The sequence below is a fragment of the Littorina saxatilis genome, linkage group LG8 (genome assembly GCF_037325665.1).
Source record: "Littorina saxatilis isolate snail1 linkage group LG8, US_GU_Lsax_2.0, whole genome shotgun sequence".
NCBI classification, from domain to species: Eukaryota; Metazoa; Mollusca; class Gastropoda; order Littorinimorpha; family Littorinidae; genus Littorina; species Littorina saxatilis.
The window spans coordinates 41,957,158-41,978,360 of record NC_090252.1 but is presented as its reverse complement, the minus strand read 5'-3'; the positions used below and the strand labels follow the sequence as shown (position 1 = coordinate 41,978,360).

At 42.2% G+C, this 21,203-nt stretch overlaps 2 protein-coding genes across 2 annotated transcripts in view; both read left to right on the top strand.

The window, feature by feature from the left end:
- The first annotated feature begins 4,389 nt into the window (after positions 1-4,389).
- On the top strand, positions 4,390-10,332 carry LOC138974662 (uncharacterized). Its single transcript, XM_070347384.1, has 5 exons — positions 4,390-5,625; positions 5,801-6,100; positions 6,695-6,860; positions 9,578-9,714; positions 10,313-10,332. The coding sequence occupies exons 1-5, from the start codon at positions 5,589-5,591 to the stop codon at positions 10,330-10,332; spliced, it is 660 nt and encodes a 219-aa protein (XP_070203485.1). The 5' UTR covers positions 4,390-5,588.
- A 1,541-nt stretch (positions 10,333-11,873) lies between these two features.
- Positions 11,874-21,203, top strand: part of LOC138973593 (uncharacterized) — a 409,985-nt gene continuing 400,655 nt past the window's right edge. The window contains exon 1 of the mRNA XM_070346307.1: positions 11,874-11,976. The gene's annotated coding sequence lies outside the window, so the exon portion shown is untranslated. The remainder of the gene's footprint in view (positions 11,977-21,203) is intronic.

Here is a 21,203-nt window from a genome sequence, read left to right as displayed (position 1 = left end):
TGGCAATACTTTTGTGCGAAGTGTCTGATATTTTTTGTCTTTTTGATTCACGAGCATTTGATCTGTTTGTCGAAATACGACAATGATCACGATACTTATGACTAGAGATCATGATGTTTGCATCTGTTGATGTTTTTGAAGCTCTGGGACAAGCAACGTGAACTTGAGATCTTCATTGTGCGCATGTGTGTAGAAGGGTAATTTTAAACACCTTGACATTTGACGGCTGTCCGACAGAATTGGGACATGTCTGGGGGGTCATCAGACACCGGAAATGTGTACTATTCTAGGATTCTAACTTGAAAAAGTCTAAGACAACGATAATTTCTAACTTTCAATCCTGGGTTTGAGTCCACTTTCAGAGATCTAGCTTCAATTTATTTTAAATGATAATTTTATTTTTATTATATTTTTGACCTGAACTTTACCCTCCTGTCACTTTGATTTTTGTTGAGGATCAGCCAGACTTGCTTCATATCTGAAGATCAACAAACCCGACAGGTGTCAGGTTTCAAATCTCTAGCCACACACACAAAAACTTAATAAAAATAACAGTTGTCCATAGTTTTATCCGAATTGGATGCTCCTGTGATCTTGAAACTCGAGATTAGTCAGTCAGACTTAGGTCATATACACAGCGAGATGTCTGGATTTCACCAAACCCTGGAATTGTGCGTACTTTACAAATCTCGCTTAACCCATGTGTGCCCATCGTCCTACATATGGGACGCACCAAATTCGGAAGCACTCTGTCTCAACTATGCACAGGTATTAGAATCAGGTCTGCTAAATGTCTCAGGGGGGACTGCTTGTGTTCAGCCAGTGAGTTTGGTGGGCAGTCTCCCCTCCGTTTTAGAGAGGAGGCGACCCTTTGAAGCAATTTTGTGACAAACGAGTGATAGTCACAACATACACAAAGATGAAAGTTGCCGTTCCTTTATTTTTATTTTTCCAAATCACACTTATAACAAACAATACCGCAGTGATCTATGATTGATTGACAACGAAGTAGTGTATGCGAAAAGAGCCGCCCCACCAATGGGACGATGGGCTCAAGAGGGAAGAGGTTTTCACATGCACTAACGAAGAATATGTGTGAATTTTCTGTTATTTTGATCTTCCAAAACGCATGGTATTACAAGCATGCGTGGAGATGATGGAACCTTCCAAGACGCAAAACAAAAGCTTCTACCGTACTTCAAGAATGTTTAGACACAACTATGAGCATCGATAATCCATCGTGCCATACTTCGCAGGCATGGGACAAAAGAGTTCATCCGTGGCAAACTGAGCAGATTTGGATAAACGCGTGCGTGCGTGTGTGTGTCTGTGTGTGTGTGTGGGTGGGTGGAAAACTACCAAACAGTTTAACAGTAAGAGCTTTGTATTTGTGAATTGTATTCTTTAAGGCCGCTTTCGGGATTGGTAATCTGTCTATTGTATGAAAAGCACATTAAACCGTTGGCCGATTGCTGCAGACGCTGGGGAAATGAATGTTCGGGCCAAAGTTTGTTTTAAAAATAAAGTCTCACTATTACGTTCTACGCACAAACTTACACGTGATTGTAGTAGTATAGAGACACTCACGACATGAAGCGCGGACAATGTGTAAGATTTTGAAACATGTTTAAATGGCAGGTGTTTTTGATTCAAATAATACGGTTGAAAATCTCCCCAAATACCTTGAAATAGTTTGTTTCAGGTCTTATGTGTCTAGAGGATCGACCTTCAGATTATGTCACAGGCAATGAAACTTTCTAAACAGAGAAAAGTTCGAGCACCTAAAAGGACCTTTCCTCCCATGTAGGCCAAGTAAAAAAAAATTGGTTGTTATTTTTGTTGTTGTTGTATTTGTTTGTCTTCTTCTTCTTCTTCTTTTTCTTCTGCGTCTGCTTTTTATATTTAGTCAAGTTTTGACTAAATATTTTAACATCGAGGGGGAATCGAAACGAGGGTCGTGGTGTATGTGCGTATGTGTGTGCGTGCGTGCGTGTGTGTGTGTGTGTGTGTAGAGCGATTCAGACTAAACTACTGGACCGATCTTTATGAAATTTGACATGAGAGTTCCTGGGTATGAAATCCCCGAACGTTTTTTTTCATTTTTTTGATAAATGTCTTTGATGACGTCATATCCGGCTTTTCGTGAAAGTTGAGGCGGCACTGTCACGCCCTCATTTTTCAACCAAATTGGTTGAAATTTTGGTCAAGTAATCTTCGACGAAGCCCGGGGTTCGGTATTGCATTTCAGCTTGGTGGCTTAAAAATTAATTAATGACTTTGGTCATTAAAAATCTGAAAATTGTAAAAAAAAATAAAAATTTATAAAACGATCCAAATTTACGTTATCTTATTCTCCATCATTTGCTGATTCCAAAAACATATAAATATGTTATATTCGGATTAAAAACAAGCTCTGAAAATTAAATATATAAAAATTATTATCAAAATTAAATTGTCCAAATCAATTTAAAAACACTTTCATCTTATTCCTTGTCGGTTCCTGATTCCAAAAACATATAGATATGATATGTTTGGATTAAAAACACGCTCAGAAAGTTAAAACAAAGAGAGGTACAGAAAAGCGTGCTATCCTTCTTAGCGCAACTACTACCCCGCTCTTCTTGTCAATTTCACTGCCTTTGCCATGAGCGGTGGACTGACGATGCTACGAGTATACGGTCTTGCTGAAAAATGGCATTGCGTTCAGTTTCATTCTGTGAGTTCGACAGCTACTTGACTAAATATTGTATTTTCGCCTTACGCGACTTGTTCTTTTCTTCTTTTTCTTTTTATCAAATGCAGGCCGCGCTAAAGTTGTTTGATGACTTTAACCTCTCAACATTCTACCCAAACAGTAATCAAACAAACAATAACAAACAAGTAACCATTTACATCATGAAACAAAGTTATACTTACATGTTGTGCACAGCCGTAACTTGAAGCCAGTTAAGAAGATGCCGAACAAGAGCAGCCTTCCAGAGGCTTTAGGTATAACAGGTAGCATCATTATTGCAAGAGTCTTCATTGACTTCACATTGAAGACATTTTCAGATCTTCAGTATGTACACTGTCTGTCGTGCACAGACAGTAACCGTTTCGATTATCTGATGTCATTTCAATCTACACAGTTCAATGCACACTATTTCCTCTTCTGCGTACGTGTGCCTACCAACGAGTGTTGTCGACTAATGTGTTAAGTTTAATTAAAAAAAAAGGTGCAGGAGAAAAAAAATGCACCTAGTGTATACGTACGCGATCGTTGCAAGCTCAGCCTAGAAAAGCTACCCGGAAATAATTATTTGTATACATTAAGAGACAGATGAGAACACAAAGTCCGTTGAGAGTGATGATATGACGAGGTCACTTGATCTGTGATTTCCTATTTGCTCAAAGTTAGTCAAGTTTTGACTAAATGTATTCCGGTAGACTCGGGTGTGTGTGTGTGTGTGTGTGTGACTGTGTGTGTGACTGTGTGTGTGTATGTGTGTGTATGTGGGTGTGTGTGTCTGTCTGTGTGTATGTCTGTGTGTGTGTGTGTATGTGTGTGTGTGTGTATACCAAGCAACAAAAGAAACGCGAAAAAATTCTGCAATGTTTGATTGACAAAATCTCGAACAATTATAGAGTTAGAATTATCAAACCACAAAAGTTTGATGAAGGCATGTTTTACCTAGCTGTTGTGTGATTATTTTGATGCTGCGACTGTTTTAACACACGGGACAAGCAGGTTTTACGTTAACGAAGTTTTGGAGGTCTCGCTCAGTCAGTCTTCATCTCGCTCTCTGGCCACTGATCGGACACTAGTGGCTTCCAATGATGTTCCTGATAGTGTCAGTGGCTGTATTGAATCGATCTCGAAGACGTTGTGGAAATTGCGATCTTGTCTTATTGGGGTAATGCGATAAATCCACCGCGTTGCATAACTGCAGTGCTTCCAATGTCAACAGAACATTGCTGAAGGTGATTAGACTATTGACATATGCACGTTTAAAGCACATGCCAGCACTTCTGGATCATCCCCAGCTTTAAATCGACCTGGCATTTTGGTGGTGTCAATCTTGGCATCCTGGCTGTTTCAAAAGTGAGACTGGCAGCAAGCGTGCCATGGTCTCTTTTGGTTGCTAATACATTATTAGTGAACACATCTCACACATCAGATTTCTCCTGCTCCATTTGCACGTGCTGCGAGCGCGCATTATGTGTTTAACGATAAACCTGCTTGTCGCGTGTGTTAAAACAGTCACAGCATCAAAATAATCACACAAAAGCAATGTCAAACCTACCTTCGTCAAACTGTTGTGGTTTAATAATTCTAACTCTATAATTGTTGGAGAATTTGTCAATCAAACAATGGCGAATTTGTTCGCATTTCTTTTGTTGCTCTTGAAGAGATGGGTGATGCAGACGTTCTGATTGTATTCACAAGCAGTTATTAAAAAAATAAGATTAGTGTCGAACTGAGCAACATTTGGCAGAGGCTCACATTCACCAATGTTTCAAACCACGATGTTAGTTTGATCAGTATAATTCTTCAGTGACCTCAGTACTTCCCTTACAGTTTCGTGCACAAACTATCCCAACCTACTATACACTGACCCCAGTTTTACTTTGACAACAATCATGAAACATTTTGTTAGTGTGTTGATATTATCTTCCTTGTAAGCGTTCATCTACCCTTAGTCACGGAAAACTCTTCACACTGAATATACATGATCTAGGAACGTGTGTATATATTTTTAGAAATTCGCTGCATTCATACAAACAATTCTTCTGGTATGTTGTCCAGTGTGACTTAAAACATGTATTTCAGCAAACAATGTGTTGTGCTGGTGCTGATCTGCCATTGTGCAGTGCCGTGTTTTGCTGAGGACTGTGAGTATGACGTTATGTGTACCCGTTTGATGTCGGTCTAGTGATGATTATTACTGTAAACAAGGTCAACTCCAGGGCACCGATTGGCTTCATCTACCTGCTATCGTTGTGGCATGTAGGGAAACATTATTGATTATAATAAACAGTAGTTTTGAGTAAGGTAAAAGAAAACGTTAGGTCTTGTTTGATTTTCAAATAGAAATCTCTGGACAGTAAAAAAAATAAAAACATAAAAAGTGTGGTTAATTTGCAGTTTTCACAAAAGCGCCTGCATTTGCAGTTCTGAGCGATGAAAATGTCCTGTAAACAACCAGTAACACTGGGTTAACGTAATGCGAAGTATGAGCTATCAATAACATAACTGCATTTTACACTTCCTCGTCGAGTGACCTACTGATGTTAATAAGAGATTATTTTCAGGTGTGGAATTTGAGGTCAACAACGATGAGCCTGTAGTACTAGAAAACACAACATTGACTTTGAACTTCATTTTGTTGGACACCTGCAAAAACGCATCCTCTGCGGAGCTGGTCAGTGTATTGGACGGCAATAACTCACTGTGCGTAATAGTACAGAATAATGGTTCCTGTATCTCTGGGTCATCTTCTGGTCCTAACTGCACATGCAACGCAACAACTCAGCAGTACAGTTTTTCTCACTTCATCACGGGAAAACAAACCAGGCGGTGGACGCTGTTAGCAGAGCTGAGTAACGTCATGAAGACTAAGAGGACTGTGAATATTACCGTTGAATGTAAGATTTTACTATCGAATTCTCTTACACAAAATTTGTTTGATTGTTTGTTTGTTTGTTGCTGTTGTGTGCGCATTTTGTAATTACCTTTTTATTCCCACCGTTATTCATGAAAATATCAAATGCATGAACTGTCAGTAATATACTTGTTTACAACTGTTCTTTAAATTACCAGATCCACCGGAAATTTCCAAGCTGACCTTCGAAAGCAATGGCAAAGAAATCAACAAAACCGCAACCGCGATGCGAAACTCCACAATCAACATCTTATGTCTGTGGAAGGAAGGGCACCCACCGCAGTCAGTGACACTAAAGAAGGACGGTGTGGAGCTCACCAGCAACGAGTCTGTACAACAGAATAACCTGAGTCTCACGGAGCACATCATCCACAACGTTCAGTGCAACGACACGGGCATGATCAGCTGTGAGGCGCCTGGGGCCAGAGAAAACATGACGGAACTACTCTATGTCAAATGTAAGTAAGGTGGTTTGTTTTCGAGACATCCTTTTCTTTTACTTTCGTCTTTCTGTATTTCTTGTTTAAATACGTTACAAAGTTTGTCAAATGTTGTTGCCACTCTGGAATTGTCTGTTGTTGTTTGAAAACATATTTTACAATACTGATGCAATATCAAGTAAATAACAAGAGTTTAAAGCCTTTAATGACAAATTATTGAGTCATAAATCATGAACTTAATCAAAAGAACCACTGATTCATATTCGTAATTGTGTGCAGTCTACCACATACCATTCATATACGGGTGCTATGTTTACTTTGAAAAACAACATATTTGCGGTCCTGGAATGTTGTTTTGACCAGCCTTTAAACCTAAAAGGGTTATGTCCGTTGCGCATTATGCGCAGGGATTTTCGATGAAAGATTGGTTATTTGACCGAGTCGCTGATTGGTATGAAGTGTGTAGAGAAAGGCAAGGTTGCTTAAAGTGTTGCCCCTTTAAGTCAGTTTGCCTGTTCGTTTGTACGCTTGCTGTTAGATGATCTCAATGTGTGTTTATTTGCTTGCTAAGCTCGATTCTGTTTTTACCATGTGTGTGTTTCTGTGAACAAGGTGGACTACTGATCGCTGACAGGGAGTTCTCCTTCCCGACCAGTTCTGGTCGTCAGACACTGGAGTTCCCCGTCACTGCCTTTTATCGCAAAGTCGTCACCTGTCAGCTGTGGAGATACAAGGCCACAGACAATGTCTTCAGTTCACTCCCTGTCGACTGTACAAGGTTCGATTGTTTCATTTTTTTCTGTCTCGTGTTTTCTTGAATGTGACCCTTCCGGTGCAATAAAAAAGCAACAGAAACTACAAACATAATTTAATTAGATATCGAAATTGTGCTACTTACGCCGATGTTGTTGTGGTTTTGACTAAATGTTTTAACATAGAGGGAGAATCGAGACGAGGGTCGTGGTGTATGTGTGTGTGTGTGTGTGTGTGTGTGTGTGTGTGTGTGTGTATGTGTGTGTGTGTGTGTGTATGTGTGTGTGTGTATGCGTGTGTGTGTGTGTGTGTGTGTGTGTCTGTCTGTGCGTGTGTGTGACTGTGTGTGTAGAGCGATTTAGACTAAACTACTAGACCAATCTTTATGAAATTTGACATGAGAGTTTCTGGGTATGATATCCCGAGTCATTTTTTTGATAAATGTCTTTGATGACGTCATATCCGGCTTTTCGTGAAAGTTGAGGCGGCACTGTCACGCTCTCATTTTTCAACCAAATTGGTTGAAATTTTGGTCAAGTAATCTTCGACGAAGCCCGGACTTCGGTATTGCATTTCAGCTTGGTGGCTTAAAAATTAAATAATGAATTTGGTCATTAAAAATCTGAAAATTGTGAAAAAATAAAAAAAATTATAAAACGATCCAAATTTACGTTCATCTTATTCTCCATCATTTTCTGATTCCAAAAACATATAAATATGTTATATTTGGATTAAAAACAAGCTCTGAAAATTAAAAATATAAAAATTATTATCAAAATTAAATTTTCGAAATCAATTTAAAAACACTTTCATCTTATTCCTTGTCGGTTACTGATTCCAAAAACATATAGATATGATATGTTTGGATTAAAAACACGCTCAGAAAGTTAAAACGAAGAGAGGTACAGAAAAGCGTTCTATCTTTCTCAGCGCAACTACTACCCCGCTCTTCTTGTCAATTTCACTGCCTTTGCCATTAGCGGTGGACTGACGATGCTACGAGTCTTGCTGAAAAATTGCATTGCGTTCAGTTTCATTCTGTGAGTTCGACAGCTACTTGACTAAATGTTGTATTTTCGCCTTACGCGACTTGTTCTTTTTCTATGAACCTTATAACTATAACTGCCACAATAGAAGTACAGAGGAACCACCCATTTAAGACTTCCTTCCTTTTAAGACCCTGTTTTCTCAGACTTTCTGTTCACAACCTCGATAAATTTACCCCGATTTTAAGACTCCCTCCTATTTAAAACGTGATTTTCTCAAAATTCGGCGGGAGGTCTTAAAAGGGGGATTTTGCTGTATATATACCGAGCAACAAAAGAAACGGGAAACAATTCTGCAATGTTTGATTGACAAAATCTTGAACAATTATGGAGTTAGAATTATCAAACCACAAAATGTTCATGAAGGCATGTTTGACCTAGCTGTTGCGTGATTATTTTGATGCTGCGACTGTTTTAATACACGGGACAAGTAGGTTTAACGTTAACGAAGTTTTGGAGGTCTCGCTCAGTCAGCCTTCATCGCGCTCTCTGCCCACTGATCGGACACTGGTTGCTTCCAATGATGTTCCTGGTAGTGTCAGCGGCTGAATTGAATCGATGTCGAAGACGTTGTGGCAGAAAATTGCGATCTTGTCTTGTTGGGGTAATGCGAAAAAATCCACCGCGTTGCATAACTGCAGTGCTTCCAATGTCACCAGAACATTGCAGAAGGTGATAAACTGTTGGAATATGCACGTTTAAAGCACATGCCAGCGCTTCTGGATCACCCCCAGCTTTAAATCGACGTGGCGTTTTGGTGGTGTGAATCTTGGCATCCTGGCTGTTTCAAAAGTGAGACTGGCAGCAAACTTGCCATGGTCTCTTTTGATTGCTAATGCATTAGTGAACACATCTCACACATCAGATTTTTCCTGCTCTACTTGCACGTGCTGCGAGCGCGCATTATGTGTTTAACGATAAACCTGCTTGTCTTGTGTGTTAAAACAGTCACAGCATCAACATAATCACACAAAAGTAAGGTCAAACATGCCTTCATTAAACTTTTGTGGTTTAATAAATCTAACTCTATAATTATTGGCGATTTTGTCAATCAAACAATGACGCATTTTTTCGCGTTTCTTTTGTTTCTACTGTCTTTCTTGGTCGATTGTATACTTCAAAATATAAGAAAGCTTATTGCAATTGTCAAGGGTTTATTGCCATTTTTAGGGGGGATGGTACTCACTTTCACTGTGTTTGTGTTAATGTTTCAACATCCGTTGTCTGTCTGTGTGCGTGTGTGTGCGTGTGTGTGTGTGTATGTGTGTGTGTGTGTGTGTGTGTGTGTGTGTGTGTGTGTGAGTGTGTGTGTGTGTGTATGTGTGAGTGTGAGTGTGTGTGTGTGTGTGTGTGTGTGTGTGTGTGTGTGTTCCCCCCTCCTCTCTCTCTCTCTCTCTCTCTCTCTCTCTCTCTCTCTCTCTCTCTCTCTCTGTTCACATATACGACGCTTTATATTTGTGTATAATACGTAATGTGTAAATATTCATATGTTGTTGTTTTTTTCTATCTTTTTCTCTACGTGAATGTCCGTGTAAATATGTGATTAGATTAGTCTCCCCTCTTGGCGAGGGCTGGTTACAAAAAAGCTCGTTGTATTGCTTATGCCACAACCCTCGAAAAATTTGATTTGATTTGATTTGATTTTTGTTTCATTACATGAACCATTTATTCAGTACAATTTTCAACATCTTTACAGCCAGGCGTCTCTGACAGGTAGCGTCCCAAACCTGACCCTGACTATTCAACTACCGGAAGGAACGTCACTGTTGGTAGGAAGATGGCGGCTGGATTTGAGAAACAGAGATGAAAATGGTTCGGTGTGCTTCACCATAGGTATTGCAATGTAACGCTGACGTTATACACATTTCTCCATTGCTTAATTTTGCTTCAGTCACATTTATTTTGAGCGGTGCTTCTTTAGGTCCGAATGTCTGACAAGTTGACAACATAACAAGTAAAGAACAATGATAGTGCTGAAGCTTTACTAGTCTTGCGGCTGTGAGGTCTCGAACACGTATCCATCGTTCAGACTTTTTGGTTCGGTGTTTGAATAGAAATGGGAATATTAATCTCAATTTCTAGTTATCATTTCAACGAAATATGCCCTAGAAAAAGAACTGGAGAGGGAGAGAGAGAATCAGAATCAGAATCAGAATGTTTTATTCGCGAAAACACATGTTTATAGCGAAAGGGTGTTGTGGGGTTGGGATGTCGAAGTACAAAGCTTTCTATATACCGAAGCATGCACGATCGCGCAGAGTTCTCGCTACTGGAAGTCCGATAGAGAGTCCACTGCATTTGTCAGAGTCAGGGATACCTTGACTCACACTGCACACCAATACCATGCATCATAACATCATGATTTGATCAGTCCTTCAGTCTTTTGTTTTCTTCCCTGTGGTGACAGATATTGTGTGACGGCCCTTTTCAGCATTAGAGAACCAAGAATGAAAACATCACGGTGTTTGAAACTGTTCATCCTAAGTAAAAGCGGACTACGCGAGACACTATTCTCAGATCTTCTTCCAGTTCTTCTTTGTACAATTCAGCGTACCGATCTTTGCTGATCGGGGGCAATGTCCGAAGACACGACATGGCATGTTTCTGAATCTTGGTCATGTTGTCTGACTGATCGAAGAACCAGCGTTTACAATCTGTGTTGAAATCATACATGAGCACAACATCATCACTTTTGCAGTACAAACTCTGGGTGCCAATATGTTCTTCAAATACAACAGTATCAAAAGATTCATTTCTTCTTCTATCGCGGAGAAGTCTTTGTTTACGGCGGTCTCTCAGTTCACTAGCCAGCAGCTTGATGTGTCTGATGTCAATACCTCTTTCAGACGTTATCTTTTCCATGTGTTCCAGACTCTCACTGTTGTCGTCTGTCTGATTTACCGCACTATCATGCGAACAGTCTTTGGTCTGCCAACCACTTGCGCCCAAACACATGGTGTCGTCTCTATTGTTTACATGTTCCTCTCCACTGCGCCTAGTGTCAGTGGCAGGCGGTGGGTCTGTCTCACGTGCAGAGCGTGGCGTGTCAACACAGGAATGTGTACTGTCATGTTGTGACGGAGGCATGAACTCAGGGGTGGCTAAAAATAGACCGCATGGCGAAGTATGCCTACTGTCAACAATGTTATCACTTGCCTTATTTTCTTGTTCCTGTCTTTTGTTTGTTTCTGTGGAGCACTGTGTCACAATGTTTTCTGTTCTTGTTTCGTCAGTCCGTGAAGTAGCACGCCTGTCTTCTGCCCTTTTCTTGTCGCGGCGTATCTGTGACGGGGGTTTGCGTCTCCACGCGCCCACTGGTAATGTCGGCTCGCCATCTTGTTGATCTGCGGAGTTGAAGCGAAGCACGACGACAGGTTTGTCGCCTTCGCCCGTCACCTTCCAGGAGATTAGAGCGTGGTCCGCGATAATGGTGGTCAGAATAGACTCCACAGTTTTAGGTAGGCCTAAAACTGACATCTTAGTGGCTGTTGTTGCTGAAAATGTCGAACTTTTGACACAGCAAATGTGTTCGTGTCTTGCCACAGCGACCACCGGAAGTCCGTCCGAGAGAGAGAGAGAGAGAGAGAGAGAGAGAGAGAGAGAGAGAGAGACAGAGAGACAGAGAGACAGAGAGACAGAGAGAGAGAGAGACAAACAGAGAGAGAGAGAGAGAGAGAGAGAAAGAGAGAGAGGGAGAGAGAGACAGACCGACAGACAGACAGACAGACAGATAGACAGACAGATAGACAGACAGACAGACAGACAGACAACGACAATGACAATGACAAATCTTTATTTTTCGAGGGTGACAAGAATAAGCATAGATATGCTTGTTTGCATCTGGCCCTCGCCCTAAAGAGGGACTAAACAGAGAAAGAAAGAGAGAGAGATAAAGACAGAGAAAGAGACAGAGCGAACCTCGAAATCAAATGAGCAATACAGAGCAAAATAATGATGCCATATATATCGTTACAGAGAACAACAGCCCGGAGCCTTCGCGTGTCCCAATTGGCGCTGTCATCGTACCAATTGTTGTCATTGTAGGTGTCGTCATCATTGTTATCGTCGTCTGTCGTCAACGACTTATACACAAAGGTATCTATTTGTTGTTGTTATTTTGTTTGTTTTTTGTTTTTAGTTTTTTTGCTTCTTGAATTTTGATGTTTATGGGCTATTTTCACCCAATCGCTTTTTTCGTGGATGTTCTATTTTCATTCATCGTATAATTTGTTTGCATATTCTCTCCGTCAGTCCTGTGTGGTATTCTCAGTGTAATAAATAAAGAGCATATACCCAACATAACAATTTTGAAAGAAATCACAGACTTTTATTTCTTTCTTTCTTTCAGTTCCAAAATGCATGTATGATGAAGTCCTTCCCCACCCATCCCACACTTTTTCTCCCGTAGTTAATATCACGGTTAGATCTTTGCAAATATTCCTTTCAAGCATTAACCCTTTTGGTAAATTTGCAAGTTAAAAACTACTACGATGTGTTACGACATGTGGAAGATTTTAGTACACATCAGGTGATTTTAATACAATTTACGCTTTGTGCAGTTGTTTTCAAATTCCTGCATAGAGTATTTCATAATTATATTTGAGCCTGGGCATGTGCCAAACATTTTCTTAATTGCTGATAACTATTCTTTTAACGACCTAATCGCATATCTTAGTGAGGACTAGTTAATCACTACAGAAAAAAGCAAATGTGGCGAATATTTGGTTTTGTTTCTGCAGACGTCAAGATAAGATTACTACCGTTGACAAAAGATTGCTTTTTATCTGTGTCTGCCTGTTTGTCAGTCTGTCTCTCTCTGTCCCTGTCTGTCTGTCTCTCTTTCTTCCCCCCTCCCCCCCTCCCCCTCTCGTTGCTTCAAAATGACACTTGTCCGTGGACCTGTCGTCTGCTACATGTACGTAGGACAGTCAATCGAATCAGTCGACTTCCAAATAGCTCAAAGTCTGTCAGAAAAACACTTCTGCTTTTAGCCGCGGGGAATTTTAGGATCAAGCATAATTTGGAAATGTGGAGAAGATAACTACATGTCACTAACACGGCGGATGAGAAGAATTTTCTTCTTCTTCTTCTTCTTCTGCGTTCGTCAATCAATCAATCAATAGGAAGCTTATATAGCGCGTATTCCGTGGGTACAGTTCTAAGCGCTTGTCGAAGAGTTGTCAACACAGGACTAACAAAGAAACTAACATCTACAGACGGACACGAACCCTATCACACACTAGCAAACCCTGATAAACATACAACAAACAACTGTTTAACAACAATGTACACAATGTACAAACTTCCTTGTTCGTGGGCTGAAACTCCCGCGTACACTCGTGGGGTTTTTTTTTTTGCACGAGTGGAATTTTACGTGTATGACCGTTTTTACCCCGCCATTTAGGCAGCCATATGCCGCTTTCGGTGGAAGCATGCTGGGTATTTTTGTGTTTCTATAACCCACCGAATTCAAACATGGATTACATGATCTTTTCCGTGCGCACTTGGTCTTGTGCTTGCGTGTACATACGAAGGGGGATAAGCCACTAGCAGGTCTGCACATAAGTTGACCTGGGAGATCGGAAAAATCTCCACTCTTAACCCACCAGGCGGCCGCGGCCGAGATTCGAACCCTCGATCTTCCGATTAATAGGCCGACGTCTTATCACCCCGCCACAGCGCCCGTCATTAGAAGAATCTTCTCAAATCGAAAAACACAACCTCACTGTGGCGCAGGCGCAAGAATACGTTCTCTGGAAAAGTTAGCGCACTCACACACAGATTTAAGCGCATTGCCATTAGCAAATCAACTGTTTCACATCAGTCATGTGACACCAGAACTTACTGACAAATGTATTTATTTATGCAGAGACGAACATTTTTTGGAAGGATAAACAAACTGTAGAGCTGAGAAGAAGGGTTCGGTAAGAAATCCGGATTTTTTTTAGCCCTAATCTGATTAATCAATTCATCATAAACAATTGTTTCACTCTTCACAGGAAATCGGGATATTGACTGAATTTAGGTATGTGTGAAAATAGGTGGACAGTCTTGCACCATTTGAAAGCTTGGCCAGATGTGCAATATTAAAACATATGTTTTTCTTTGGATGGACCGTGCCTTTGAGTCAGCGTCTATAGATCGAGGTTTTGTGCTTGTCCTTGTCAGAAAATGGCTCTGTTAGAAGTTAGAAAGGATGTATGTCAAGCAAACCGGGCGAATGGGTCGAACGGTGTGTGCAATTTGCAGCACTTTTGATGACCGGGAACTGGGCTACCAAAAACGATACAACTTTGGCTTTTTTTGTAAATGCTGTTCGACTGAGATTTGAACCATTTGATACTGTGTAGATTGAGTATTGCGCGCATACAAACGTACTTCCGCGACAGGGCTACTATCACATCAAATGAGCTGCATCTTATCAATGCCCAATCAGACGGAGTCTCAGCAAACCGCTACAGTTTCTTTGAAGACGCCGCCACTCGGTTTTGTGTCACTGTCAGTCATTTGTTCTAGGGCGGCTATGAGCGTCCTAGTTATAACGTCGTGCTTGAACTGTATTTTAGATTTAGAGGTGCACAATAACATGCTTGTGCAGATAATTATAGAGTAGGATTGAAAGCACAAACGACTGAATTGATCATGTATGAAAAAGTGGGTTACACGGGGCCCCGATGGCTCGGGGATTGAATAAACCACAAGAACTGGTGTGTGGTTAAGGCGTGCTAAATAGCAGTTCAAGTGATCTGTGAGTGTCATTTAATGTTGTTTAATGCTATTGTGAGTGTGTCCCATGAGGTTAATATTGCTGTTTTAGTGAAAGATGTCATCGTTCTGTAAATCTCCTATGAGAAGGAGTGGGGCTTTAAAGTACATAAACTAATTATCTTTTTAATGAATAATTACACATTAACATGCTTCCATTTGAAACTTCGAGGTCTTCATCGGGCGTCAATCCCCGATGAAGACCGAGAAGTTTCAAATGGAAGCATGTTAATGTTATTGTAATTCAATCTGACGACGATCTCTTTCCTGCTTTCATGCGGTTGTAAACAGACAGAATTGGTTCTGTTCTGTTCACACACTACTTTCAGTCCACCTACCTGCAAGGGTCAAGTCCCAAGAAATATGTCTCTGTATTCCTATCGTATCACTCTGCTCCTGTTTTGTTTTCTTTCACACACATTTTCCCTTCTTTTTTGACGGGTTTCTGGACAGCAAACTCCAAAACAAATTCTTTCATCACAAAAGCGATCTTTGGAATTGACTGACGTAGTCCGGAAGAATTCATGCATCAACTTACGTCACGTATTCGACGTCATCACTTCGCATACCTTATGGTCTCGGTATCTCGTTGGCCTTCATATTTCCTACTTGTAAAATGACCCTCAAAGCTAACCGAGACTAGTTGAGGCTGTATCAATGCGCCTCGCCAGCAGGTTGTTAATGGATTTTTTAGCGAGTGGCTATCGACAAATACAGCATGACTTCCCTTCTTTGTCTCTGTTAATCTAGGGAGAAAATATCCAGCGATATTTCTCCGTAGGCCTAAAGTTCGGCCATGACCTAGGCAAAATAACTTGCGCAGCCGCAGAAACAAGAAAATGGAAATCTTATGAAGCCGTCATCAACACGAACACAATGATTGCAGAAGCAAACTCTGTACCTACACGACCGAGACACAAGACTGATTATTTCACAGCTGCAAAGGGTAAGCTTACTCACGTCAGGTCTTCACTGACAAGCTAGGAACAGACGGAAAATTCCAAACAAAAGTAAATGACGTCAAAGTCTCTTTCGCTTTGCGTGTAACTTTGTCATGACGTCTTTTTGTGACGACAGTATACGCGACAATTTGTTCGCTTCCGGTGTCATTTTAGACTGAAAAGCAACTCAAAAGAAGGAGCTAAGCCTGTGTCTTGAAACAGCTGAAACACTCTTTTGGATTGCCGTTTCAATGTTAACCAAAATGTTAAAGAAGAAAAACAAGGTTCAGTTGCGAACTGACAGCGGATTGAGCATTTATTCCTGTTGATGAAGGTACGCTTGAAGCTTTATTCTCTCCGTCAACCAACAAGACTAGATTTGTAGCAGACGAAAAACAAAGTGTGCGTTTTTCCTGTCTTGTGAAGGCGATTATGTCGTTATAAGTTATCTGTACGTTGTGAAGACATTTCAAAACAAAATTTAGCTTTGATGCGTCACGGGATATAAGCTTATACGTTTTCATCCATGGAATTGGTTTTTTTTCGTCTCGGCAGGGTGAATGAATTCATGATGTCTTTTCCGGAACTGGACAAAACTGGCCGTGCCAAGACTGAAACAAAATATAGTTCTACAACTTCTAGGCTTGGGTTGATTGCCCATGGTGAATTTCCAATGATTTGTTTCCACATCCCATGACAAATTCTCTTTACTTTGGTCATGCCATATATACGTTACAGCTCCGTCCATCCATGGTATCGCGTGATATTTTGTCTCGACGGGGTGAAAGAATATAATGACGTCACTCTCGGCAGAGCCTCGAGTGACGTCATCATATTCATTGACCCAGTCTCGACAAAATATCAGGCGATACCATGGATGGACGGAGCTGTAACTTATACTTAGTCACCGGTAATTTTAATGAGTTGGGGCATTCTGACCAATCACAGGATCTGTTTCATTAAAACGCAAACTTGATTGAATTACAATTATAACTAAACCATCTAAAAATACAAGTGAAAAGCAAACACAGCTGCTGAGTTACCATACACACAAACAACCCTGCTGGCAAAACATCAGGACGATCGAGTCTCCACTGACATTTTCAGAGGTTCGTTCAAGGCAACTGCTGCTTTCATATGACATTTCTTGGTTATCTAATCAGTAAAATGTTGATTTCTAGGCAAGATATCAAGCCTCCCACCACCTCCCGCTCCCCACACGTTCAGACGTCGAGCACCAGATGCCGTGATGTTCCACGTACAGCCTGCAGCACAGGATAACCGGGACTCCTTCATCAGTGTGCACGACCACATCTATTCAGAGATCCCTGATGACTCAGAAACAAGTAGGGGATCGTTTACTTACCGTTATCAGATTCGTCCCCCTGGTTGTTGCATCTTTTTTATCTTTCTGAACTTTCGTTCTTTTCCAATTGATATATTCGAACGTAGGATATAGTGTCCTCCATTAAAATCGAGAGAAAAAATTGGACACACACATTTTTTGTAATCAGGTATTGTGCTGTCAGTTTTCATTCAGGTTTTAACTGTTTTAAAAATAGTGCAGAGTAAAAGATATAATAAACGATTGCCTAGATAGCAACGGCAAATATCTTTGTCTTCACCTGAGTAATCACGAGAGTCTAGCATTCATGAGAAGTAAAAGACAAAAAGTTAACGTTGAGGTTTTCTGGGGTGTTATTCAAGCTATAATTCTTTGAAACTGTGCACAATTCTGATGTTTGATGACCTCCAAATAAGCCCCAAGTCTGGTCGACGATGTAGTGTTTGAGAATCTGTTACTATCTAAGGGAAGCAACTGCTACTAATGTGTTAAGTAACTAACGAGAGTTAGTTCCCTTGTTACATACACTGATCATCTTCATGGCTGACAATAAACACAGCTTGCCCCCTCAAACCATCGTTTGTCGGCTTTATCGTGTACATGCATGGTGAACGTGTATCCACCTTCATCACAGACATCATATTGGCGACGAGGTAAATTATTTTACATACATATCGGCTCTACCTTGTGCAAGAACTTTGTAATTTCACTTTTCTGACTTGCCACGTGCTTCTCAACTTCCAACATGGCTGAACAGTTATCTGCACTACCTACTTATCCTTCGTTTGACTGTTCGTCTGATGGCGTGTCTATCAGATGGAGCAAGTGGATCGCAAGACTAGAGAACCTGTTCGTTGCATTCAACATTGCCAACGACAAGAGGAAGAAAGCGTTGCTGCTTACGTACGCTGGGAACGATCTGAATGACATTGTGGACTCTTTTCCAGCTGCTGATCTGACCCCTCGGGATGGTGAGACTCACTTCCAGAAACTTGTTGATCGTATCAATGAACATTTTAACCCACAGATCAACAGAGAGTATCAGGTTTTTACCTTCAGACAGCTCACGCAAACATCTGACAGTGTTGACATTTTTTATCAACAGCTGAAACGACATGCCTCTCTCTGTAACTTTGCAAACATTGAGTCTGAAATTAAATCGCAGCTGATAACCGGTTGCAAAGTGAACAAGGTGCGAGAGAAGGGCCTGAGCAACCCAGGAATAACACTGTCTGACCTCCTGCAGTATGCCCGCACATTGGAGTTGACTGCTTCTTACTCAAGAAAAATGCATGAAGACGTTGCAGTTAACCGACTCCATCGTTCAGCTACATCAAGCCAGCATCAGCCTGATCGACGTCATCACCAGCCCCGCCGTAGTCAAGCCTCACACCGTCATAACCAGCCAACCGAGCAATGCAAGAACTGTGGTGGTACATGGCCGCATGAGAAGGGACAGCATTCGTGCCCTGCTTTCAACAAACAATGCCGCTCCTGTGGAAAATTCAACCACTTCTCATCCGTCTGCCGTTCCAGTCCACGCAACACGGCAAGATCAGGGACAGGTGGAAGGGGCAGTGCATCCTCTTCCTCCTCCTCCCAACAGCCTCGCTCTATCAAGCACAAGCCCAAACCTGTTCACCACGTTGAGCAACATGGTGAATGTGACAACAACGACGCTTCGTTCATCGACGACGGCAATGACGCAGACACTGAGTACGTCTTCACTGCAAACGGCAACTCGAATCAACTGCCACGCTTCAAGGTCTACCTCAACGGACAACAGACAACCTTCCTTGCTGATTCTGGAGCTACAGTCAATCTGCTATCACGGACAGATTATGAAAGTCTTACACCCAAGCCACCGCTCAGCCCGTCAAACGTGAGAATCTCTGCGTACGGCAATCAACACTCCATCCGTGCGTTTGGACAGTTTTGCGCTGAACTACACACTGACACAGCATCCTGCTCAGCCACGATATGTGTTGTTCCAGGCAATGAGAAACCCATCCTGAGCTGGTCAACCTCGCAAACACTCAAGCTGCTGACCACCGTCCACTGCATCGAGCACAAAACTCAGCAAGAGAACCAGCTTGGTAAACTCAATGATCGACAGATCAAACTCCACATCGACGAGACGGTACAGCCTGTCGCTCAGCACTACCGTCGTGTTCCCTTTCATGTCCGCAAGCATGTGGAAGAACAAATCCGAAAGGATGAAGAACTTGGTGTCATCGAGAAGGCAACTGGTCCAACACCATGGGTATCTCCTATAGTTGTGGTGCCTAAACCCAAGTCTCCAGGCAAGGTACGCGTGTGCGTCGACATGCGTTCTGCAAACAAGGCCATCAGGAGAGAACGTCATGCTACCCCAACACTTGATGAACTGAAAACCATGCTCGCAGGTGCTAAAGTTTTCAGCAAGCTTGACCTGAACCAAGGCTACAACCAGCTAGAACTAGCTGAGGAGTCACGCTACATCACGACGTTCTCCACACATCTTGGTCTCTACAGATACCGACGCCTCTTCTTTGGTGTGAACTCCGCAAGCGAGATCTTCCAAGAAACCATCAGGCAAGTACTGTCTGGCCTCAAGGGTGTCGTAAACATCAGTGACGACATTCTCTGCTACGGTACGTCACAGCAAGACCATGACAACAACCTACGCGCTCTCATGCAGCGTCTCCGTGAGAAAGACCTCACTCTCAACACTGACAAGTGTGAGTACAACAAGAAGTCGCTTGAGTTCCTTGGTCATATCTTCGGGGAAGACGGCATCACCCCAAGCCAAGACAAGCTCAAGACCATTCTTGAACTGCCAACACCAACCAACGCATCAGAAGTAAGAAGTCTTCTCGGCATGATGAACTTCTGTGGTGCACACTTCATTCCAAACTATGCAACACTCACCCATGAACTCCGTCTGCTGACAAAGAAGACAACACCATGGTCGTGGAATGAAAAGCATGACGCAGCCCTCGGAACGCTGAAAGCAGAACTCAGCAAAGCAACGACGCTTGCTTACTTCAATCCAGGAAAACCGACAGAGATCTACACCGACGGCAGTCCTGTAGGCATCTCTGCAGTCCTGACCCAAGACAAGCGCATCATCCAGTTTGCAAGCCGAGCGCTCACTCCAACAGAACAAAGATATTCACAGACAGAACGTGAAGCACTCGCCATCACATGGGCCTGTGAATATTTCCACATCTACCTGTTTGGTGCTACATTCACTGTCTACACTGACCACAAGCCTTTGGTCAGCATGTTCAACAACCCTCGTGCTCAACTCTCTGCTCGTGTTGAACGCTGGGTACTGAGAACACAGCCCTACGAAATGACTGTTCAGTACCGACCTGGTTTCGACAACCCCGCCGACTATCTGAGTCGACATCCAGTCCAACAGCATCCCAGCAGCAGAGAAGAGAAGATCGCAGAAGAGTATCTTCACTACGTTGTCGACACGTCCACTCCAAAAGCCATGACGTTAGACACAGTCATCTCAGAAACAGCGAAAGATGTCACTCTTACGGCAGTGATCAACGCAATCCTTACCAGTGACTGGGAAGCCAAAGACGACGTTGACACAAAAACTTTCAGAACCCTCTACTTGTGTCGTTCAGAACTCTCACTCAGTCACAACGCATCAGTTCTACTCAAGGGTACACGCATCGTTCTCCCAGAGTCTCTTCATCTTCAAGCTGTGAAAGTCGCTCACACTGGACATCAAGGCATCGTCAAGACAGTCGCCCTGCTTCGAGAAAAGGTTTGGTTCCGAGGAATGCAAGAGACTGTTGAAAAAGCGGTGAAAAACTGCTTAACCTGTCAAATCTCCACTCCCACACCAGCCAGAGAACCGCTGAAGATGTCTCCACTGCCCACAGCACCTTGGTCTGAACTGAGTGCTGATTTCGCAGACGCACCCAACGGAAACATTCTCCTTGTCATCACAGATGAATATTCCAGATTCACCGTTGTTGACATTTTGCAATCAACATCCAGCCGGAGTGTGATTCCACGTCTCGACAAGATCTTCGCAGAATACGGCATACCAGATGTTCTGAAGACAGACAATGGCCCACCATTCAACAGCCACGAGTTCGCGACATACGCAACACACACCGGGTTCAAGCACAGGAAGATCACCCCCCTGTGGCCCCGTGCAAATGGAGAAACGGAACGCTTTATGCGTACCATCAAGAAGACTGTCAAAGCCGCCCATGCACAACAGCTGAACTGGAAACAGGAAATGTACAAGTTTCTTCTTGACT

Bases quoted from the DNA above. Each gene is read 5' to 3' on its own strand.
- LOC138974662 (XM_070347384.1), top strand. From the start codon at position 5,589: ATGAAGACTAAGAGGACTGTGAATATTACCGTTGAAT. The intron at 5,626-5,800 runs GTAAGATTTTAC...TTAAATTACCAG, and splicing joins TGTGAATATTACCGTTGAAT to ATCCACCGGAAATTTCCAAG. The intron at 9,715-10,312 runs GTATTGCAATGT...GGCCCTTTTCAG, and splicing joins TTCGGTGTGCTTCACCATAG to CATTAGAGAACCAAGAATGA.